The sequence below is a fragment of the Labrus mixtus genome, chromosome 7, assembly GCF_963584025.1.
Source record: "Labrus mixtus chromosome 7, fLabMix1.1, whole genome shotgun sequence".
Classification (NCBI taxonomy): Eukaryota; Metazoa; Chordata; class Actinopteri; order Labriformes; family Labridae; genus Labrus; species Labrus mixtus.
In genome coordinates, this window is record NC_083618.1 from 16,185,422 (window position 1) to 16,205,489 (window position 20,068).

At 38.5% G+C, this 20,068-nt stretch overlaps 1 protein-coding gene across 5 annotated transcripts in view; it reads left to right on the forward strand.

Annotated features, from left to right (window-relative positions):
- Nucleotides 1-20,068, forward strand: part of tox2 (TOX high mobility group box family member 2) — a 128,429-nt gene that overhangs the window by 48,585 nt on the left and 59,776 nt on the right. For all 5 annotated transcript variants that reach the window (XM_061043289.1, XM_061043288.1, XM_061043286.1 and 2 more), the window contains exon 2: nucleotides 9,725-9,817. In XM_061043289.1, coding sequence (XP_060899272.1) covers nucleotides 9,776-9,817 — 42 coding nt within the window. In that variant the 5' untranslated portion in view covers nucleotides 9,725-9,775. The remainder of the gene's footprint in view (nucleotides 1-9,724; nucleotides 9,818-20,068) is intronic.

A 20,068-nucleotide genomic window follows, 5' to 3' on the forward strand; every position in this document is an offset into this window, starting at 1 on the left:
TTCCAGAGCCCACACTGACATGTTCAGAAAGCGTGTAGTCAAATGAAAAAAGGCAGATGAAATTTGCTAAAACAAAGAAAAACAGCAACTTGTCACATTTGACAGAAAATGTTTTTGTTTTTTTATGAAGATAAACTGCCAATTGATCACTCATTCATCAATATTGATGAATGTCTTTTGCTAATCAACTCATTTCAGCATTGCTCTGTTCCTGTCTTGCTTCAAGCATGACTGTGATGTGAAAAAAAAACCTTAAAATGCAGCACAGATGGTGTTTTTGTGTTAATGCGAACATGAGAACATTTCCATCACAGTCACAGAAATTCTCATGAAATCAGAAGACAAATGCAGACTGACATTCGGGAGTCTCTGCAATCCCAATTTGTTAAGGAGTTATCCTCCTGAGCGTCTGCCTGCATTAAAATAATCGAGCCTTTTGCATGTACCTCCTGTGGAAAAAGGCAAAGAAAAAGAGAAAATCCCCTGTTTTTGTATTAGCTAAATCTTCTCCCGACCATCTGTTTTCTGCCAGTAACACTCTAGCTGTGGCCTCTACACAGCCAAAGGAGGTTTTTTTGTGTGTGTTCTTGTCGGTTGTTTTTTGTAAGTTGTATTGTTGTTTCACCATGTTTGTTTTTTTGCCTTCAGGAAACAGCCTCATAAAAAAAGATGAGGGTTTGTGGAAAAGAAAAACAGATAAATGAAAATGAAAAGTTTATTTTCTTTTTTCCCCACAACATCAGAAAGAGCAAGGGCAACAACAACTGTACTTTATTAGTGTGCTCCATCCCCCTCGCTTTGTGTCAAACCTGATACAAAGGGGCAGGTGTGTGTGTGTGTGTGTGTGTGTGTGTGTGTGTGTGTGTGTGTGTGAGGGAGAGAAAGTGCCACTAATCGGAGCAGGCACAGACGTAACTAACTATGTTTCCGTTGAGTTAAACGATTTTTATTTTGAACTTCAATAAAGCCCTACATTAAAGTATACGAGACAACTGACTAGATCAAAACTTTTATTAATCCCCTGTGAGTGGAAAGTTAAAAAATGTGTTGTTTAATCCACTCAGTCGACTGCACTAGTGTTAAAACTTTTGTAAATAATTTCTTTTAGATGCTGCTGTTTAGTTACCGGGATATCCCCTATGAAACGACATAATGCCAAAGCATGCAGTGCTGCCTCATACAGGATCCACTTACTGTGACAGGTCTCTGTATTATGAGAAGACACACAAAGTTGAGAAAAAGAACAAGAAAGTCATCCAAAAGAGAAAACTGCCAATGTTTGAGAAGTTTGAGAACTGGGGAAAAAAAGAATCTGTGGAAACACATAACCAGCACTTTGACTACAAGTTATGTTTATTTAAACTACAACTTCCACTGACATGTCTGGAAAACAAAGCATGCGTGGATAAAGTTATAGGGTTAAAGTGAAGAAATAACTTTGTAATGATCACTTTCAGATAAGCTTTCCCATCACCTGTAATAGAGCCTGTAGCATAAATTGGCTGAGAAACAGACACAATCAAAGGTAAATATGACCCCCTCCTCCCCCTCAGTTTTCTCTGCGAGTTTCTGAAGACATTATAGGATCTTGTCAGTCAAATAAAGAAAAAGAAGAAATATAAAAACTGAAGCCTTGATTTCCTTTTCTACGATAAATACAAATCTCCCATCTATCTAACCATAATAATCTTAAAACATAACTCTCCTTTAATATTACTGTGCAAATACTCCTGTAATCGACTTCATTGTCTGTCCTAACACTGACAGAAATTGTCCTTGCTGACCACATTTCAATGGTCTACAAATATAAAGTCCATGAGATAACATCCCAAAAAGCAGAGAACACATGTCTAGTCCGTGTTTTCACTGCAGATGCTATTACTTATTTTATTATTTAGCTCTGTGGTTATTAAAATGACCATTTCTCAGAAACAATCACATGCATGTAGTTCATAAAACGTCTAGTGTGTCAAAAAAGATGAAGTTTATTGTACAAGAACAGTAATCATGTGTATTTGTACCTGTATTTAATCTTTTAGCTAATGTTGCCAGAAGAAAGCGTGTAGTAGAATAAAGAGAGATGGGGAGAGTGAGAATCTGGTTCTAGAGGTCCAGCCTTAGAGTGCTCAGCTTGATGTATTGTGCTTGTGTGTGTGCTACGATCTGTGTTGACTAGTGCGACACCAAAAAGATTGGGGAAGTATAAACAAAGCATAAGCCTACAAGGGGGGAAAAGTGGAGACACTGTGAAGCCTACAGAAGAGGACAAGAGAAGATAGCAGACACGCTGCAGAGGCACTTTGTGTTCAACTACATTTAAATCAGAGTGTGTATTATGTAATCACTTTTTTTTTCCCACATTAGAAGCACATTCATGGACGCTCATGCAACACACATGGATGGGGAGTGTGTGCAGAGGCTGTGGTCAGATATAAATAGCCTCGGCTCAAACGCTGCTGTTGGCTGGATATTCCCAAAGGTGTGATCAGTAGTTGGAGTGTCAGTACAGGCCTGAGGCAGGTAGCCCTGGGTTCATGTCCTGGTTATGGTCGAGCTGCTTGGGCCTTAGATGACATCTCTTTCACACATGAATACACACACATACAAATATATACAAACACTGTAGAAAATCCAGCGTTCTTACAGCGGGTACATGGAAGTAAACAAACATACAAATGCCGGCACATGGGACTTGACATACCACTAGGTTTATTTCCAAGTGCTGTAAACATAAACATGGTTACATTAAATATGCATCAACATGTTTTAGCAATTCAGGTCAGCTGCTTCCATCCTCTAGTAATCAATGTGTTGTATTGATTTCCTTTATTAAACAAGCACTGGCTTAAAATAGAATACAAACACAATGCTTTGCTTGAAACTTGAGCCATATGTTAATGCAGGTTACTTCTCTGTTCATAGCATATCGTCTCTGGTGTGTTGGTATAGTTTAAGTGCATCCTTTGTTTGAATTAGACAAGATTTACAGTGAATGCCATGAGTCCAAAAGTCACAGAATCAGAAGTCTCTGCAAAGTAAAGTTAAAGATTTCAAACTGAGCTGAAAAGTTCATCTTATTTCAAATATAAACCTTAAGCCTACAAGCTTGTATGTAAAAAAAGTAATTAAACAGACGTAAACCACAGTTGAAATAACACCTGAATCATCTGTCTTCAAATTTAACAATATGGCATCCTGAGATAAATGTAAAAAAAAAAAAAAAAAAGGAAAATGATTCATTACGATGCAAATTGCAAACCAAAGTAGGATGCTGCAGATGCTGTTTCTCTCAGAATAAAGTCTCTAAAAAACCACTGAAAAAGTGATTCATACTCTGTTATTGACTGTCAGACCACCACAGCTTCAAATCACTCTGATATTATGTAATATGTTTATGCAACAGAATCCACAGGACAATGTATTTTAGCAGTAGTGATATCAGGGAGCAGAATTGAACAATGTCTGTTTGGAACGAGGGGGTAACATTTTGTGTTATTGATCCTCATGATGTCAGTGTGCATGCATTGTTGAGTGCATACTGTACATAGAGAGTGGGCCTCTGTATCCATGGTGTTTAAATACAGTACATGCATGATTGTGTGTGTGTGTGTGTGTGTGTGTGTGTGTGTGCACATTACTGTATACCTCAGATGAGTGATAGGGTTTCCTCATAAGCCGGTCTGGGCCTTGCATTCCTCTCATCGGTGCAGTCTGATGTGTGCTGGTCTTTCAGCTAATCTGGGAAGAATGCCGGCTGCAGACACACATGTGTTCCATTAAGTCCAGATCTGCGTAAATAATATAACATGCAACAGCTAACATTACAGGTAACTGTACCCCCACAGCTGTGCCTTAGGCTTTACAGTGCCCTCCCCCCCCCCCCCCCCTCCCCCCTCTCCTATTCCTGCATATAAAAAGGCAGCTCTGATATCTAATGAGTAGATGTATCACAGTGTGCTTTATGCTGCTGATGTAGGGAAAAATAAAGATGATTTATATTTAAAAGGTATTAGAACTCACAGGATAATGGAGTTTATTTGGTATTGGGACTAATAAAGATTTGAAAACAATATATCTTTTCTCTTTTTCCTCTACTTTAATGTTTTTCTGTTACAAAAAACACAGCATAAACCAGCATTGTGTGATAAGTCTGAGATCAGATATTTCAGCTGTAGTTCTTTTTAAGATTTTATCAAAGAAGACACTTAATCTATGATAAATATATGGTTTAATATGGAGTATAAATACAACAATACATATAATTAGATTCATATGAATACTTGAGAGATTTAAACACATCAATTTATTTGTGATATTAATTTCTCTTGGCCTTGATAGAATGAACTGATTGCAGACATTGAATAAAAAACATGTTTTTTTGTGTTTGTGTTAAGAGAGTGAATCTATTCTTAATGTGCATCTTTATATTAAGATCATTTTTCAAAGTTGAACTGAAAAAAAGTTAAGTCAGATAAGTGCAATATGTTTGTGATATAAATGGGAAATAGTATCAGCCTTCTGTATCACTTTGTTGAGATTGAATCATCATCACCTTTTATCCATTATTGTCGTGTGACACAGCAGCAAAATTATTTCAGTACAATTTTTTTTTCTTCTATCAATTAAAAAACATATTTTTAATCTCATTGAGACGCATAGTCTTATTCTCAAGAGAGACCTGGACAAGACAACAAAAGTTAGAGACAGTCAGGACAAGAAAAACACTCATAACTTAGAAAATAAATATAAAATTAAACAGTTTGAAAAAAGGAAATGTTCATCTGATTTTAAAGTGCTCTATACAGGAACAGACCCCTGCATATTCTAGCTCCAGCTAGTTTGTGTTTCATCCTTTAAATGAGTAACCTCGTTTGTCAGACACATTCTGCTTCATCAACGTTCATGTTCTCTTTTCAGATCTGTAGATGAGCATAAAAGTTGGTCACATGTCAGGGGTCGTGCGAGAGAGCACATCGCAGCCCACCTCTCCCCCCTCCCTCTATTGTTAATGTTTCTCTATCCAGACAGCCATCATTGGCTCTCAGTGTTTATTGTCTGCTCGGCTCGTACCGATTGGCCCGACCCTGCCAAGCGACAGCACAATGTTTGCTTTTGCTGTCTGCCTGGGGAAGTCCCTCTCTGTCCTCAAACATCGTCCCCAGCTGCAGTAACTGAAACAGAGTTCAGAGGGGATACCAGGCTCTTCCTGCACGGTGCGGTACTGCATCTTCCTGTGACTGCACACACGAAGTTAGTTAGAATGTTAAAGTGACTTCGAGAATTATTTATTCATGAATTCATTTTTTTTTGTACCTTTACGTTCCTCAGAGAGTTGCATGAGCAAACAAGTGAACTCTGCCTTCTGCTCTTTTCTGGTCAGAACAAGAGTGTGGGTGTGCAGGATTTGAAAATGAAAAAGAAATGGTGTCAGGCTGAGATGGTAAACGGCTGGCAGCATCTGTTTTTGGTGGAAATATCACAGAAACCAAAAAGGCAGCCAGCGAGTGAAAGAGGGGTGACAAGGGTGAGAGCGTCTGAAGTGAGGGCTTGAAAACAAAAGAAAGGTGTCAGAGAACAAGTGTAGAGAACAATGCTTCTTGCACTTGCAAACCGTTGTGAGCCAGCGAGGAAATGTGAGGAGTTTGGCTGTTGCTGTTCTGGGTGCCAGCACTCCTAATGAGTCTGTCAGGGCCAGTTAGCGCAGCCAGGACTGCTTGTGTCCCCTCCAGGCCGCAGACAGCTGTTATTAGCCCCGTAATGGCATGCCACAGGGCCAGATTAGCCTGGCACACTGGAGAAATATCAAACATTCACTTACTGTGGCTCCTCCGCTGGCTAAAGCTGCTGCGCTGTGAGGCATTCACTTAGCCGCGATGCTGGCAAGCTACCTAACAAGCCATGGAAGGAAAAAAAGTCTCCATTGAGAGATGTGGTTAGTGTACAGTAGCTGCTATGCACGGTAGAAAGAGAACGATGTGTCTGATTGTGGGTGTACTAATGATAACATACGGGGTCCTGTTGCTGTTTATGATCATGAATCACTTGATTTTATGTCTGATGTGCAGATGTCTCCACAGACCTACAGTCAGAGATGGAACAAGAACATACACTTTTTATTTCAAGTCAGAGAACTGATGCTTGAAAAAAAAACTCATAAGTAGAAGTAGAAGTAATGATTAAACTTCTTTACTAAAGTAAGTCTAATTGGCCAGATTCATAAACGTACTATATAGTGTATAACAGTGTAATAACAGACAGTCAGACAGTATAAAGCGAATATAACAGTGTAATAACAGACAGTATAAAGCGAATATAACAGTGTAATAACAGACAGTATAAAGTGAATATAACAGTGTAATAACAGACAGTATAAAGTGAATATAACAGTGTAATAACAGATAATATAAAGTGAATATAACAGTGTAATAACAGATAATATAAAGTGAATATAACAGTGTAATAACAGATAATATAAAGTGAATATAACAGTGTAATAACAGTCAGTATAAAGCGAATATAACAGTGTAATAACAGATAATATAAAGTGAATATAACAGTGTAATAACAGATAATATAAAGTGAATATAACAGTGTAATAACAGTCAGTATAAGCAAATATAACAGTGTAATAACAGTCAGTATAAAGCGAATATAACAGTGTAATAACAGACAGTATAAAGTGAATATAACTGTAATAACAGATAATATAAAGTGAATATAACAGTGTAATAACAGTCAGTATAAGCAAATATAACAGTGTAATAACAGTCAGTATAAAGCGAATATAACAGTGTAATAACAGACAGTATAAAGTGAATATAACAGTGTAATAACAGATAATATAAAGTGAATATAACATTATAACGTGTATAACAAGTGCACATAAGAGTATAAAGTAGCGCTCTGATGTACATTTCTAAGGAAGCCCTAAGTGGACATGAATCTATACATGTGGTTACTCAATTTTTTCAATAATATCCATTTGTTCTCTAAAGGTCTCGACTGATTTATTTCTTCTATCTCAAGATAATAGCATCGGGTTTTTCAGTACAGACAAAATTGCCAACATATTTGTGCAATTCGGACAGTGAAGGAGTTTTTGGAGCCAGTTTAAAAAAGAAAAGTACAATCAAGAAATGACCCATTATTGGGTGCCTATGGACTTCTTTTTTGTGTTGCCTTGGTATCGAAACAGGTATTTGTATTTTATTACCGAAAATACAGATACCCAAGTAAAGTACAGATACTTGAAAACCCTACAGAAGGGAACAAAGTAGAGCTCTCAATAAAGTCTGGAAGAAAGTTCATCCTCGTTTAAAAACAAACATATCAGAGTTGTTTTTGCGAGTTTGTGTTTTCTGCATGGTGCAGCATTGAGGAAAGTTGTAAATGAGAGTTCTCTTTAATAACGCTGTGTCATCATTATGCGAACCATATCGACAAGATGGCCACTGCTGTCTACTCATCTGTTTTTCACCTTTCATAATGAGCACAGGAAATCAAAACCTTACACAGCAAGAACTTCTCTCTCTGTGCCTCTGGGGAAAGCCTGCACTGTATATACAGTCTACACCATTAGATTTGTTGGTACATACTGTACACTGCTCTGCATACAGAGCTGCTCCCGATAGGGAATAAATCATGCTCTTTGAGCCTGTTATTTCTTTAAAAAAAAGTTTCATGCATGGTATGTTAGATAAAGCGTTTTGCACACATATCTTGTGGGTTTCACTGTCAGGTAGTCACTGTGCATTTAGGCCCATAAACACAATCTGCAAAGGTGTGTTTACGGCGGTTCCACAGTAAAAGCTCATGTGTGCACTGTGGATGTGTGTTTGCCTGAACCATGTGACTGAGCATGAGTGAGCAGCAGGGCAAGATTTGATTGTTCCCGGATGTTTTGTCACTTTATTGTTAAATATGGTCGGATCCTTATTGTCTCACTGGATCATAACTCTGAAATACTGCACTTAAGTGTATTCCAGTGGGAAAGAATAGAAAGATTGAAATGGGTTTTATTACCAAACTGGTATGGAAATAATAACTTGAGGTTTTAAAAAATACAATAGTGTTGTGAATTGTTGTATTTGTTCATGGTAAGGCAGTAGCCATCCAGCACCAGAAAAAACATCAGACTGAGACAGACACTGTCATATAGATAGACAGGTACTTTATTATAGATATATATTTCATACATACTTGATTGACTGCAAACCGGGGAATTGTGGAACACTTTTTTTCAATAGTAAGCCTTGTCTACCAAAAAACTATCAGTAAATAAATCTAATCTGATGTCACAGAATCTAACTTTTTTGGTGCACCAGCTATGCCAATGTAAAACAAGTGTTACTTTAAGATTTTGAGTTGAACATATGCATCCATGTGATGGAGTTTCAGAGTGAATGTTAAACAAAAGAGGTGAGAAAGACGTAAAGCAAGCCTTAGGGTGAGAAAGACATAATGTCTTATTTGGCCTTGATTCCGGCTTTGAGTGTTTTTTTTGTCTAACAATAATCTACATTGTAGCCTCATTATGGTACTGTATGCATCATTCAGCACGATACTGTTCATGGGAGGTAGCAGCCATAGTCAATTCTGAAAATATAATCTAATAATAGTATTTAGTATTTCAAAAATAATAGTATTTATGAGCTCGTTGCAGCATTTATTTTAACAGCAGGCAGCATGGAGAAGCATGCACACACTCTCCAACAGCTGAAAGAAAAAAGCTCTTTTTATCAATTAACACTCGCGGTAGGTTATCATGACTGGAACCGAATGTAAACTGTTGACCAGATGTTTCCAAAGAGAGAATGGCAGGATATCAAGGAATCACTGTGAGATGTGAGAGTGAAGTGAGTGGAGAGATAAAAGGCAAGGAGTGAGATAGAGAGAGTAGATCCTTGGATGAACCCCCTGCTGTTACTGTGGGCCACGGTGTGAACCCCACTGAGCCGCACCGTCGTTCTTGGCAGGGACCACTTGTTGCGAATAATTAGCTTCCCAACTACTGAGGGTTTCGCCACCGCAGCGCCGTCAGGTTGTTGCTGTTACAGAGCTGAAAACCCACATGGGGAAAAAAAGTACATGGAGGAGCTGGCAGACTAAAAAACCCACTACACTCCAATTATTAGCTGTGTAATGTTGAGAAAGATGGAGTCAGTCAGTCAGAGAACAGTGGGGCGATCAAACACAACATCTTAGTACCATTGGTGCTGCTTCTGAGCCGACCTCAGTTTTGTGTTATGACGTCAGCATGAGGTGATGGGAATTTAACATGGCAGACAGCGTGGAGGAAACATTTATGAAACTAATAATTGAACAGAAAATTAGAACAATGAGACAAATTACAATACATATAAGACCACTGAAGGGAGAAGAAAAAACTTTGATAACTTCCAAACTAAGATAATTTAAAGTACCTTTAGAAAAACACGTTTTATTTATGGACTATTAAAATAGAAGAAAACAGGCAGAAAAACAAAACAAAATAAGGACAAGTGGATGTTTATGAAATCATGGAGTAATCAGTACATGTAGGCAAAATGTTCCTCTTTTAAGTAAGTTAATGTTCTTTGTACAGTTTTAAGCAACTTTAATGAAGTTTGGATCTCTTGACTGTTTTTTTATGAAATGTTCTGTCCGTGATTTATACATTTTTTACGCTGAGTTCTCTGCAGAAGGGAGAAATGTATACTTAAGATTTATCGTCTTCCTCTTCCAGAGCAGATACGGTGCTGCAGATCGAGGTGTGAGGCTCTACAGTTCCCTGCCCATGCGCCCAAACCCTGACGGCAAGAGACTGCCCTCTACTGGGGTAAGAATCGCCTCTTCAACCCTCCTGCCCCCCCCCCCCCATTGTTGCCATCCATACCAACATGTACATGTGTATTTACATCAAGGAGCCCCCATGTCTGCACAGCAGGACATGTCTAAACACAGACTAGGAATCAGACTTTTTGCAGTATTTTATGGGTCGTAGAAGTATCCGCCTCATGGATGTTGTAGAGTGACATTTATGACCACATAACAGAATCAACTTCTACCAACTCTCAGGCTTGTATCATGGCCAAGAAACAAGACAAGTAGTTTCAAACTTCTTCCTAACCTACAATGACTTCTTCTTCCTCATCCTAAACCCCACAATGCATTCTCACACCATCGCCACTACTTACCACATGCACGCTTCACACGCAGATTCTAATAAACCTGCTCAGTCCCTGTTCCTTAAAACATCATGAGCCACCACAGGGCTCCAAATAAAGCACCCACCTGACTTAGTGGTTAGTGTGGTATCTGCCTGCTAGCTTCTCATTTTGCTGCAGCTGATAGGCCAAGAAACGGTCTCCTGCGTGTATTTGTGTTCACACAGAACAAAGACATGCAGCAGTTATTTGGATACAAGGCTTCTGACCTATTTTTAGGTTAATAAAAAAATGTCAAATGTTGATTAAGTGTGGGAATAAAAGCATTCATGCGATTTCTTTTGATGCACAAAAAGTTGTGTTAGGACATCAAAGTTTCATTTTCAAACTATTTATTATATAACTGTTCATGTGGACGCTTAGAGAATATTATATTTATTGAAGTTCAGTGATGCAGCATGCTTGAGCAGTACATTACGTCTGCTTTTTTTTGTGACACCTTTTTCTTATTTTTTTTAAATAAAAAATCTTATAGTTTTGTAAAAAAAATCATAATTAGAATCTAGCTTGTCTTCCTTTTATGCATTTATGTAACAAAGGACAGAAAATGAAAGAACAATAGAGCAAAAAGAGAGAATTTAATTTCGTATGTCTCCCTTTTTCATGTCTCACTCCATGCAAGTGCTTTTTGAATTATCTCTTCTCTGCTCCAGGGCTCAATGAGAGGAAGAGTGGGTGAGCGAGGGAAACAGAGAGAGAGAGAGAGAGAGAGAGAGAGAGAGAGGGAGAGGGAGACAGAGAGAGAGGGAAAGTGAGGGTAGGAGACAGACAAAGCGAAAGCTGTGTAATATTGTTGGTGCGCACCTTTTTTTAATTACAACAGAGATTGTATTGATGTCTCAGGCCACATGTCCTCAATCATTTATCAAGAGGGAGAGTGCTAACAAAGCATTTCTAAGAAACCCATCCTCTCTTAGGGCCTGGAATCATACGTTATCTAAAGTGAATATTGTTAATGCTGCTTCTGTGGAGAGACCCACTTACAAATCATGGGAATGAGTTCCTTGTCAGCACATGCATGAGGTAGTAAAGATATATATCCACTGTCATCTGATCTTCTGTTGGGGAAATTAAACTCAGCATCTAAATCTCTGTGGAGAAGTTGTTTATAAAATGCAGATGTTAAAAATGATGGATAAACATTAATGAAAAGGAAAGGAATATGTGAAAATCACCAAGTTGTTTTTGTTCAGCGTCAAAGACTTAAAGACTACATCTATCACTCGCACATATAGATTATACATATGTGTCATCTTTTCTCCCTCACTCCTCGTTTATTTGAATTATTTTCTCCTGTATGTTGCCCGGGCTCTAAAGGATAGAAGCTGTGTTTGGTGAGTGCATTCGTTATGTAATTAGCCTAGCTTAGCATAGGGACTGGATCACTGGATTGGGTCCAAAGTAAAAAAAATAAACAGCAACCAACGACCGGTATCTCCAATGCTCTATCAATTGTATTTCATCTTGTTTCAAAAACAGTTTTAAAAATAATTTTGTGGTTCAGAAATTTGAATTAAGAAGTTACTGCTTTTTGCTTTAGTTTGGGTAAGTATAGTGATAGCCAAATACACAAATACTAAAAGGAAAGAGACATTTCTTTAAAGCTTAAATGTGTCTGTTCTGCTCCAAGATACATTTAACATAATTTCCTGGCACAGGTAAGTATTGATTCATAAAAAGACCATGGTTGTACTTGTACTCAAGGTAATTAGCCTAGCTTAGCATGAAAAATAAAGTGAGAATGGGTCCATCCAAAGTATAAAACTAAATCCAACAACTAGCTTCTACAACACTCAATCTGCATCTTGTCTTTTGAACATAAATTAATTGACGTTTCTGGATTTTAATGGTAGAAAACCAAAGAAGTGACTGCAGTCAGATGGTGTTCAGACAAATTCAGCATAATAGTAGCTTCCTTAAAAAACTCAAAACGAAGGGATCAACAAAATGTTTTGTTCAGCATCAACATACAGATATGTTACTTTCACAGATCAGTATTTCTATAAAAAAAAAGCTTACTTGAGTTGCTTATAAATGAATTATTTGCAGTAATCAGTTAAATACAAATCTTTATCTGGAGGTAATTAGCCCAGCTTAGCATGACGAATGAAACCAAGGGTTAAAACCTGGTCTTGGTCCATCCAAAGTAAAAGAACAACAACTATCTCAACCCCAAAAATTACATTTCATCTTGTATTATAAACTCACAAACCGAGGTTTGGTGGTTCTAAAGGGAGAAGACACTACACTCTGTAATTATTTAGGCAAACAAAGCTACAGCACTATAAAGTTATTCTTTTAATTCTGCACCAACTCATAGATATTCATGTATAAAAACCAGACACCAAACAAAAGGAGACAATATGTGCTATTTTTTCTCTCACTCTGGTTTTCTGTCATTTCCGTCTGTGCTGTAGCTTCAGTACAGTAGCAGACTGTAGCTACAGGCTGCATGGAGAGGAGGAGAATAAAAACCACTTAACATGCAGGAGGAAACCAGACTTTTTTCCATTGCACTTATCAGGTGCTGCGGTGAGAGCAAGTGTCAAGGTGCACTAGGTCCCTGCCCCCCCTCCTTCCTCTCTCTTTCTCACCCCCAAGCTCCTCTTCTTCCTCCCCTCTTCCTTCCCCTGCTGCACACTCCTTTTATTCTCCCCCTGATCTCTATCTCTGTCTACCCCCCTTTGCATCAGCCCACCACCACCACCTCACCACCCTCAGTTCAGTTAAAACTGGGCTTGGCACTTCCGCAGCTTACCCCACTCCTTCTCCTCACCACCACCAACACTTCTTTTTTTCTCTGTCAAACTAACCTCCAACTCCTGCTCTTCACCTCTATGTTTCCTGTCAAGGTGCACTGCCCACCTCCCCCCTCCCCTCCTCACCCCTAAACCACTGGCTCTGCCCCCACAACCTTTTCCTTTTCTTTCTTTCAACATCAATTATGGCTCTAAATGCCTACAGTTCAATTTTTTTTAAATGCTCAGTGCAGAGGGCATGACCCCCCCGTGCTCTGTGGTGATCCTGCCATCCTGAGTGCTGGGTGGGGGGGGGGGGGGGGGGGGGGGGGGGGTGGGCTTTGTTGTATTAGTGGCTTTAAAGGGAATCTCTTCTATAAAATATGATATAGCCCTCTGATATGAAGTCCTCTTTGAACTGTGAATGACCTACACCCTTACAAGTATATAATGTCCCTTAGATGTGTTAAATAAGTGGATTTGGTATGTGTTAGTAAGTAAAGCATACAGATGGAACCCAGAGATGATTAGCCTAGCTACGCATGAAGACCAGAGGCAAAATAGCTTGTTTTGGTCTGTACAATGTTTAAAAAAAATCAACCAACCAACACCCTTAATACTTAATCTTCAGCACATTTGTTTGTTATATCACTGCAAAAATAGTTATTTGAAATGTAAGAGGGAAAGACTCTCAGAAGTCCCTCTCAGGCTGTTGTTCAGCAAGAAAACAAAACAGCACAGTACTTTAACTCCCTTAGAAACTGCTTACTGAAAATCTACATTTATGTTTTGTTAAAAATGAATGATGCAACAAATCAGTTTGTTACGTCATCTAAAAAGAGATGCCATAGGCAGGATCAGTCTCACCAGTTGCTGCCCTTTGTGTCTTGATGCTAAGCTAAGTCTTTATTCTAAACTAACCTTTGCCTCCTGGATCCCTTTGTGCATGTAGCAAAACAACATGAGAGTGGTATTATCGCTCACATATAAAAAGGTAAAAAAAATAAATTAAAAAAAAGCACATTTCAGTCAAACTTCAAATATCAATACAATTTTAAAAATGGTCCGTATGGATTTTGGTGCCTCCTGTGGACAAAGTTGTGATTCATCTCTTTGCTGATCTTGTCCTTTATCTGCTTAAAAAAGTGTTTTCTTATCAAAACAAACAAAAAAAAATGCTGTTGTCTTTTAACACTCAGAAATATCTCTCAATCTGAATCATTGCTGTGGATAATGTAAAAAAATAAAGGCTGATTTGTCAGTGTGCTTTAAATTGCCTTGTCTGACACAGACCCAGCTACAGTATTTATAGACACTGAAATACTTTACAACTACTCTAAAATACCAATACAAACTATTCTACAGAAATCATATATCTTCATTTGCTTTTATATGTCATTTTAAGGCATCTGTATTAATTTCAGTCCGTTTCATAACTAGTTAAAATCTTCTCACAGGAGCTTTAATGCACAATCACTCTGTATGGAGGTTTTATTTAAGCACTGGTTGGATGAGCATTACTGTTTTCTTTGCAGGCAGCCAAACTGTTTGTGCTATCGTTGTAGTTGTTGTTATTGTTGTTGTTGTGTTAGCTCCACTGGCTTGACAGTGATACATAGGACGAAGGTTTAGAATGTGCTATAGTGCAAAGATGACAGGATTGTTTCAGTACACGTCTTTCTCTTTCTGTTTCCATTAGTTTTATACCTCTCTCTCTCTCCCCCCTCTCTCTACCCTCTCCCTCTCTTGTTCTGCTTCTTTGTCTTTCCATCTCTTTCTCTCTCTTTCTTTCTAAGCTGATTTGGAGCCTTGCATAGTCAATTATGTAGGGAGTGAACGATGGGGTGGGGGCTCCTGCTTCCATATTTTGGTGTGATATTAATATTGCATGAGTGCAATTCTGTAGCGAATATCTAAGAGACTGCCTATTAAGGCGGCAGCAGGAGAAAAATGTGACAGACACACACACACACACACAGCAACACACACACATGCACACACATACTGTACAGCGTATACACACACACACACACACACACACACACACACACACACACACACAGCCAGAGATCTGGGGTGAATCAGTCAGGATCAGGAGCAGGTTGTTATAATTAGTGTTTTCCAGATTTATTTCAGTGGGATAATAAGAGTGACTCATTTTCCAGTTTAATATGTCATGTTTGTTTATCTTGACATGGCTCACATCACCGCGTACAGTGAGTGTGTTTGATGTTGGCGAGAGCTGAGTGATGTTTCACTGTAATTGTGCTAAGAATGGAATATTTTAACTAACCATCTGAATAAACAAACAAAACAGAAACACAAAACAAATGCCTGCTGTAAGGGGAAAAAATTGCTGCCAAGATAATTGTAATATTGCAGAGCTGGAGAGATCTGATGGCAGGCTATTTATTTTGTGCTGCTGGGTGGCTACCAGCGATGCATACAGTGAGTGTCAACAGTGACAGTCTGAGAAGGTCCCATGTGATGACTGAGAGGCTCAGCGTGGACACTTAATGCTTTTTGGGTGCTAAGTGGCGGTGACACGGCCCGCAATAGATGTCTCATTTTATTCCGCCACAGATTGTCAAAAGCATCTGAAATTAAGGTGTCAAGTAATAGAAATAAAATATCACACATTATTATATTTTGAAAACATAATAATGCTTATGATTCGTTATAGGGGTGGACTAATCTATTGATCAATTAACCTAGAAGTTTGAAGTGACATGAATGAAATCAATATGAGAATATTGACAATGATTATATTGCACAGCTTATTGTGTGGACCAGCTCTATATGTATATTAGTACAACTCAACTGTTATTGTGATTTGACGTAACCTAACGAACAAAATGATTGGCTGATAATGAGAATATTTCAATATTTATACATCAACAATCACATTTTTTCATATCATATTGTGCAACTCTGTTTCAACTGGGTTTTGATTGATTCTGACACACACACATCGATTTTGTGCAGATTAGTTTGACAAATGGTTCAAATTAAATTATATAGAATTGACTGTGACATAAAAAAGTAAAAAGCATGAAAGTCCTCGCAGTTGAGAAAAAGGTGGCCAGTGAATGTGTTCACAAATATTGTCCGATTTGAGAATTAGAATACTGTATGTTCTTAATGCAGGCCTTCGCACTTTATTAAAAAGTATGCCAACTCTTTGCCCAATGAATCCTTTGTAGTGGTCAAATCCAGCAGACAACTGTCTCTGCAAAATAATAATAATCAGATGAGAGTATATTTCTCACAGGACTCAGACCCTTAATCAAGGTAAGGAAGGTTTTGCCCCTGGAGTCATTTCCTTCTTGTCGTAGCATTGCCAGGCTCTGTCAAAAACCCAGAACACCCCGACCTGGAGTCGACACAGCCAGTTAGTCCCCGTTCCCCAGAAGCATCACGCTGGGCCCAGCGTTGAACAAGCGATAGGTGACCTTACAGCACCAGCTGGGGTTTAAAGAAGTCTTTAAAAGGCTGATTCTCCACAGTAATATCACCCATGCCTCAAAGAGTCTGGATTAAGGCCCACTTTCCCCTCGCTAAAATGTAACAAATGTGTGAAAAAACATCACAGCCAAAGCCAATGTGAGGGAGAACAATAGAGAGAGGGAGAGATAGGAGAAGTGGAAAAGAAGGGAGAAAGAAAGAGAAGGGAACTCAACATCTTAACACCCCCCCCCCACCCAACCCTCCCCTCCCTCCCTGCCAGCTATATCAGTGTAGTTGGCTTTCTCTGAAATTCAAATGGCAAGAGGAAAAAAAAAACAGATGAAAAAAGAGAAACCTCTGGCTTAGGAGAGGGGGGGGGGGGGTGGTGGTGGTTGCAGAGAAAAAGACCTGCCATCTATGTATTAGTGCTCTGTAAATATTACATGAGCTCCACATTCGCTCAGTTGTTTAGCATTACTTCCACTGGATGGGTATATTATTTTAGAAACCATGCCTTGTTTATGGAGAGGCATGACCTACTTCCAGACACTCCTCTTTCTCTCTTTCTCTCTCTCTCTTTCTCTATGGTATTTTTTCTTTTTCTCTTCCCTCCTCTCTCTCTTTTCGCGCTCTCTCTTATTCACTCACTCAATCTGCAAAATCTCAACTGGTTGTCCCTGCTGAACAATTACAAGGCAGAGAGACCCAAATGGAGATGTTTGTAGAAAACAACATGTGTATAATTAAGGTTTAATGAGCTCTTGTCAGGGTGGAATGTGCAATTAGATTGGTAATAAAAAATTCTGCCTGGATGCTCGTGGCAGAGGCTGGATGTGGAGTCAGCATGGCAGTGAATGAAAGCACAGTGAATTATTCTGAGCCCCATTGACAGGCATAGACCATGCTGCATGCTGCATTTAGATTTAAGTACAAGGTTTAGTCCTAAATACAGAAAGCCTTTTTTTTCTCCTCTTGTGGTTCTTCTTTGCATGTTTTTAAATTACTGTACTTGCGCTCTCTAGGTTGGTTTCTTATGAAAACAGTTCTTAAAAAGCTGAAATTATTCCTTTATCGCTGCAAAATGAATCAAGACACAGTAGAGTTGAATGGAGAAGGTCATAAGAGTCATTGCCTCCACGAATGCCAAAGCTGAACAGGTTCTGAAAACATTTTCCAAAAAGATATTCCTAACTAGAAATCATTTAGAGAGCACACTCTCCTGCCAAGGCTGCATGATCCTCTTCATTTGTTTCTGTTTTTTTTTTTTAATTTTCTAGTTTCAATCAAGACTTCAATCTGCATCAAGTCTCTCACTGAATGACTATCAGCTACTGTATGGTTGTTTTCATTATCAACAATAGTACAAATACATTTTATATGTTTCCAGAACCCAAGGTGAGAAAAGTAAAAAATCCCTCCAAATGCAAAACTAATGAGTCTTCCACATTTTGCATGTAAAAGGACCAAAACCAGCCGTGGATGAAAGTTCTTGCATTTCACAAAGGTTTGTTATTTAAGATTAAAAAAACAACAACATTGTTTCGGTTAAAGATGACTCCTTGAAAACATCAACAATGGCAACACAGCTCTGCTAGATTCAGGAGGTAAACCATGCTGTCGTCAGCAAATGGTTGAACAATGGTGATCAATATAATCAAAACCTCAGTGCTTTTAAACATATCTGGAAAACACAAACCTAGACAGCCAGGTATCACCAGAAATTATTATGATTAGGGAAATAATTTTATCTTGTTGTGAACCATCATGAAAACACTCAAGATAAGATGATCATGGTGAATTGTCATTGTTAGGAGAATTCAATTATACTACATTGATGATTTTTTAAAATGTACTTCTTTAGCCCTTTTTTATGCAGGGGGGCTCAATGTGTTTGGATGACCATGCTCAACAAGGTTTGATTGTTTTTTTGTTTTTTTTTAAAGGGATATCTACTCTTTTCTAAAAGATGTTTGTTAAATATTTTATAAAACAAATGAGGGTCCAGTGACTAGAGAATATTCATCTTGGTAATATTGTGAATTGCAATTATTCTTGGCAGGGATATCCTGACTTGAAATGTTTATACTCTCCTATGTCTATCCATGATTAACACAGAGTGCCAAAAGTCAGTGCCAATGCTGGAAGTTAGTAGTGAAATGTTGATGTAGCCAGCCAGGAATTTCAGGATTCAGTAAAACATGATCCTCTTGAAATGTAAGAGACAGTTTGTGTCACGTCACAGTTCTGCTCCTATAATTTCCCACATTTAAGATGCCCTCTATTCACCATAGCTTTTTTCCCTCAACATTGACATACTGTAAAGTGCAGATATTTAAGAGAGCCAGAAAAACAACAAACCTTCGGTGGCGAGCATTTCTGATCATTTTCATGAGTTTTCCAGGATAGTAGATATTGACGTTATTGTGTTGTGTTAAGGTTAGTCTCACAAACAGAGGTGAAATCATTACCTCTGAGGTGAATGTAACATTAGTATATGCAAATAAGGCCATCTATTAGATATAATCAGACCCCATTTTCTCTCAATTTGATTCCTGGTGGGGTTTTTTACATGTCAGACTGTGATTTTCTCCCATAGAGTATCCCCATGTTAAAGAAGGACACTTCTCCAACAGGCCCGATGTCTTTTTGAATAAGACACTTGTGAGGTGAAAAGAAGCAGGTATCTTGCTGCTGTCTTTTTTTCTGCTATTTTTCCTCTTTTCTTGACTTGGAGAAATTGCCGCTTGTGGTTCTGGTGGTGAGGATCCACTCACACACAGAAAAATTGTGTTTGGCTCTTTCTGAATTACTCGACTAGTCCCTGAAAGAGAGGGCCCTTTGTTGGCTTCCTCTGGGACTGCCCTTGAAAGGCTCCTATTGTGTGGTAAGCACTATGATATAATGCAAGTGGATTTAATAGATTTAATGGAACATGCAGACATGCTTCTCAGAGCCCTCCTGTGATGAGAAGCAGTCTGTTTTTAGGAGCTCAGAACCACATCTTAAAGAAATGAAATGATATTCCAATGCTCCAGCAGAATGCTAAGCTTTGATTTTTTTGTTACATTTTCTTGATTGTTTGGGTTTTTGAGAGACTGTATCCATTGTGTTCTTTTCATATGCTTCCTGTGTCATTTTTTAGTTCTTTTCAGCTATCTGTACTTCCTGATAATTCATTTTTGTATTTCACCTGAATCGCATTGGAAGTCAAGGTTAGGCAGAGTAGGGGGAGTTGAATGGCAGCGATGTGTTAGCTTTGTTTTCATTGTGTTAACATGAGCACAATGGAACGATTGTGTGGCCATCTGAAACTCTACACCTACCCAGAGCTTTCTGGGGTCAGAGGTGGGGGAGATGTGTGTGCCTTTAGCCCGGCCAGCCGTGCTTTCTAAAACCCAGAAACCAAAGAGTAATCCATCCAGCATACCATCTAAACCATTCATGTTCACATACCACAGTTCTTTTAAAATACCTCCACTTTCCAGATATAAATGCAGCTTTTTTTCCTCCTATTTGGTGCTTTGTAATCTCTCCCATTATTTTAAGGTGCTGTTTGAGGAGTGGCCCGCCCTCTTGAAACCCTTCAGTGTGATGGACAGGACCATAAAGCCAAGCAATAAACCTGAGATGAATGTAATATCTTAACACTGATAGAGGCAATTAAGTCCATCATAAGCA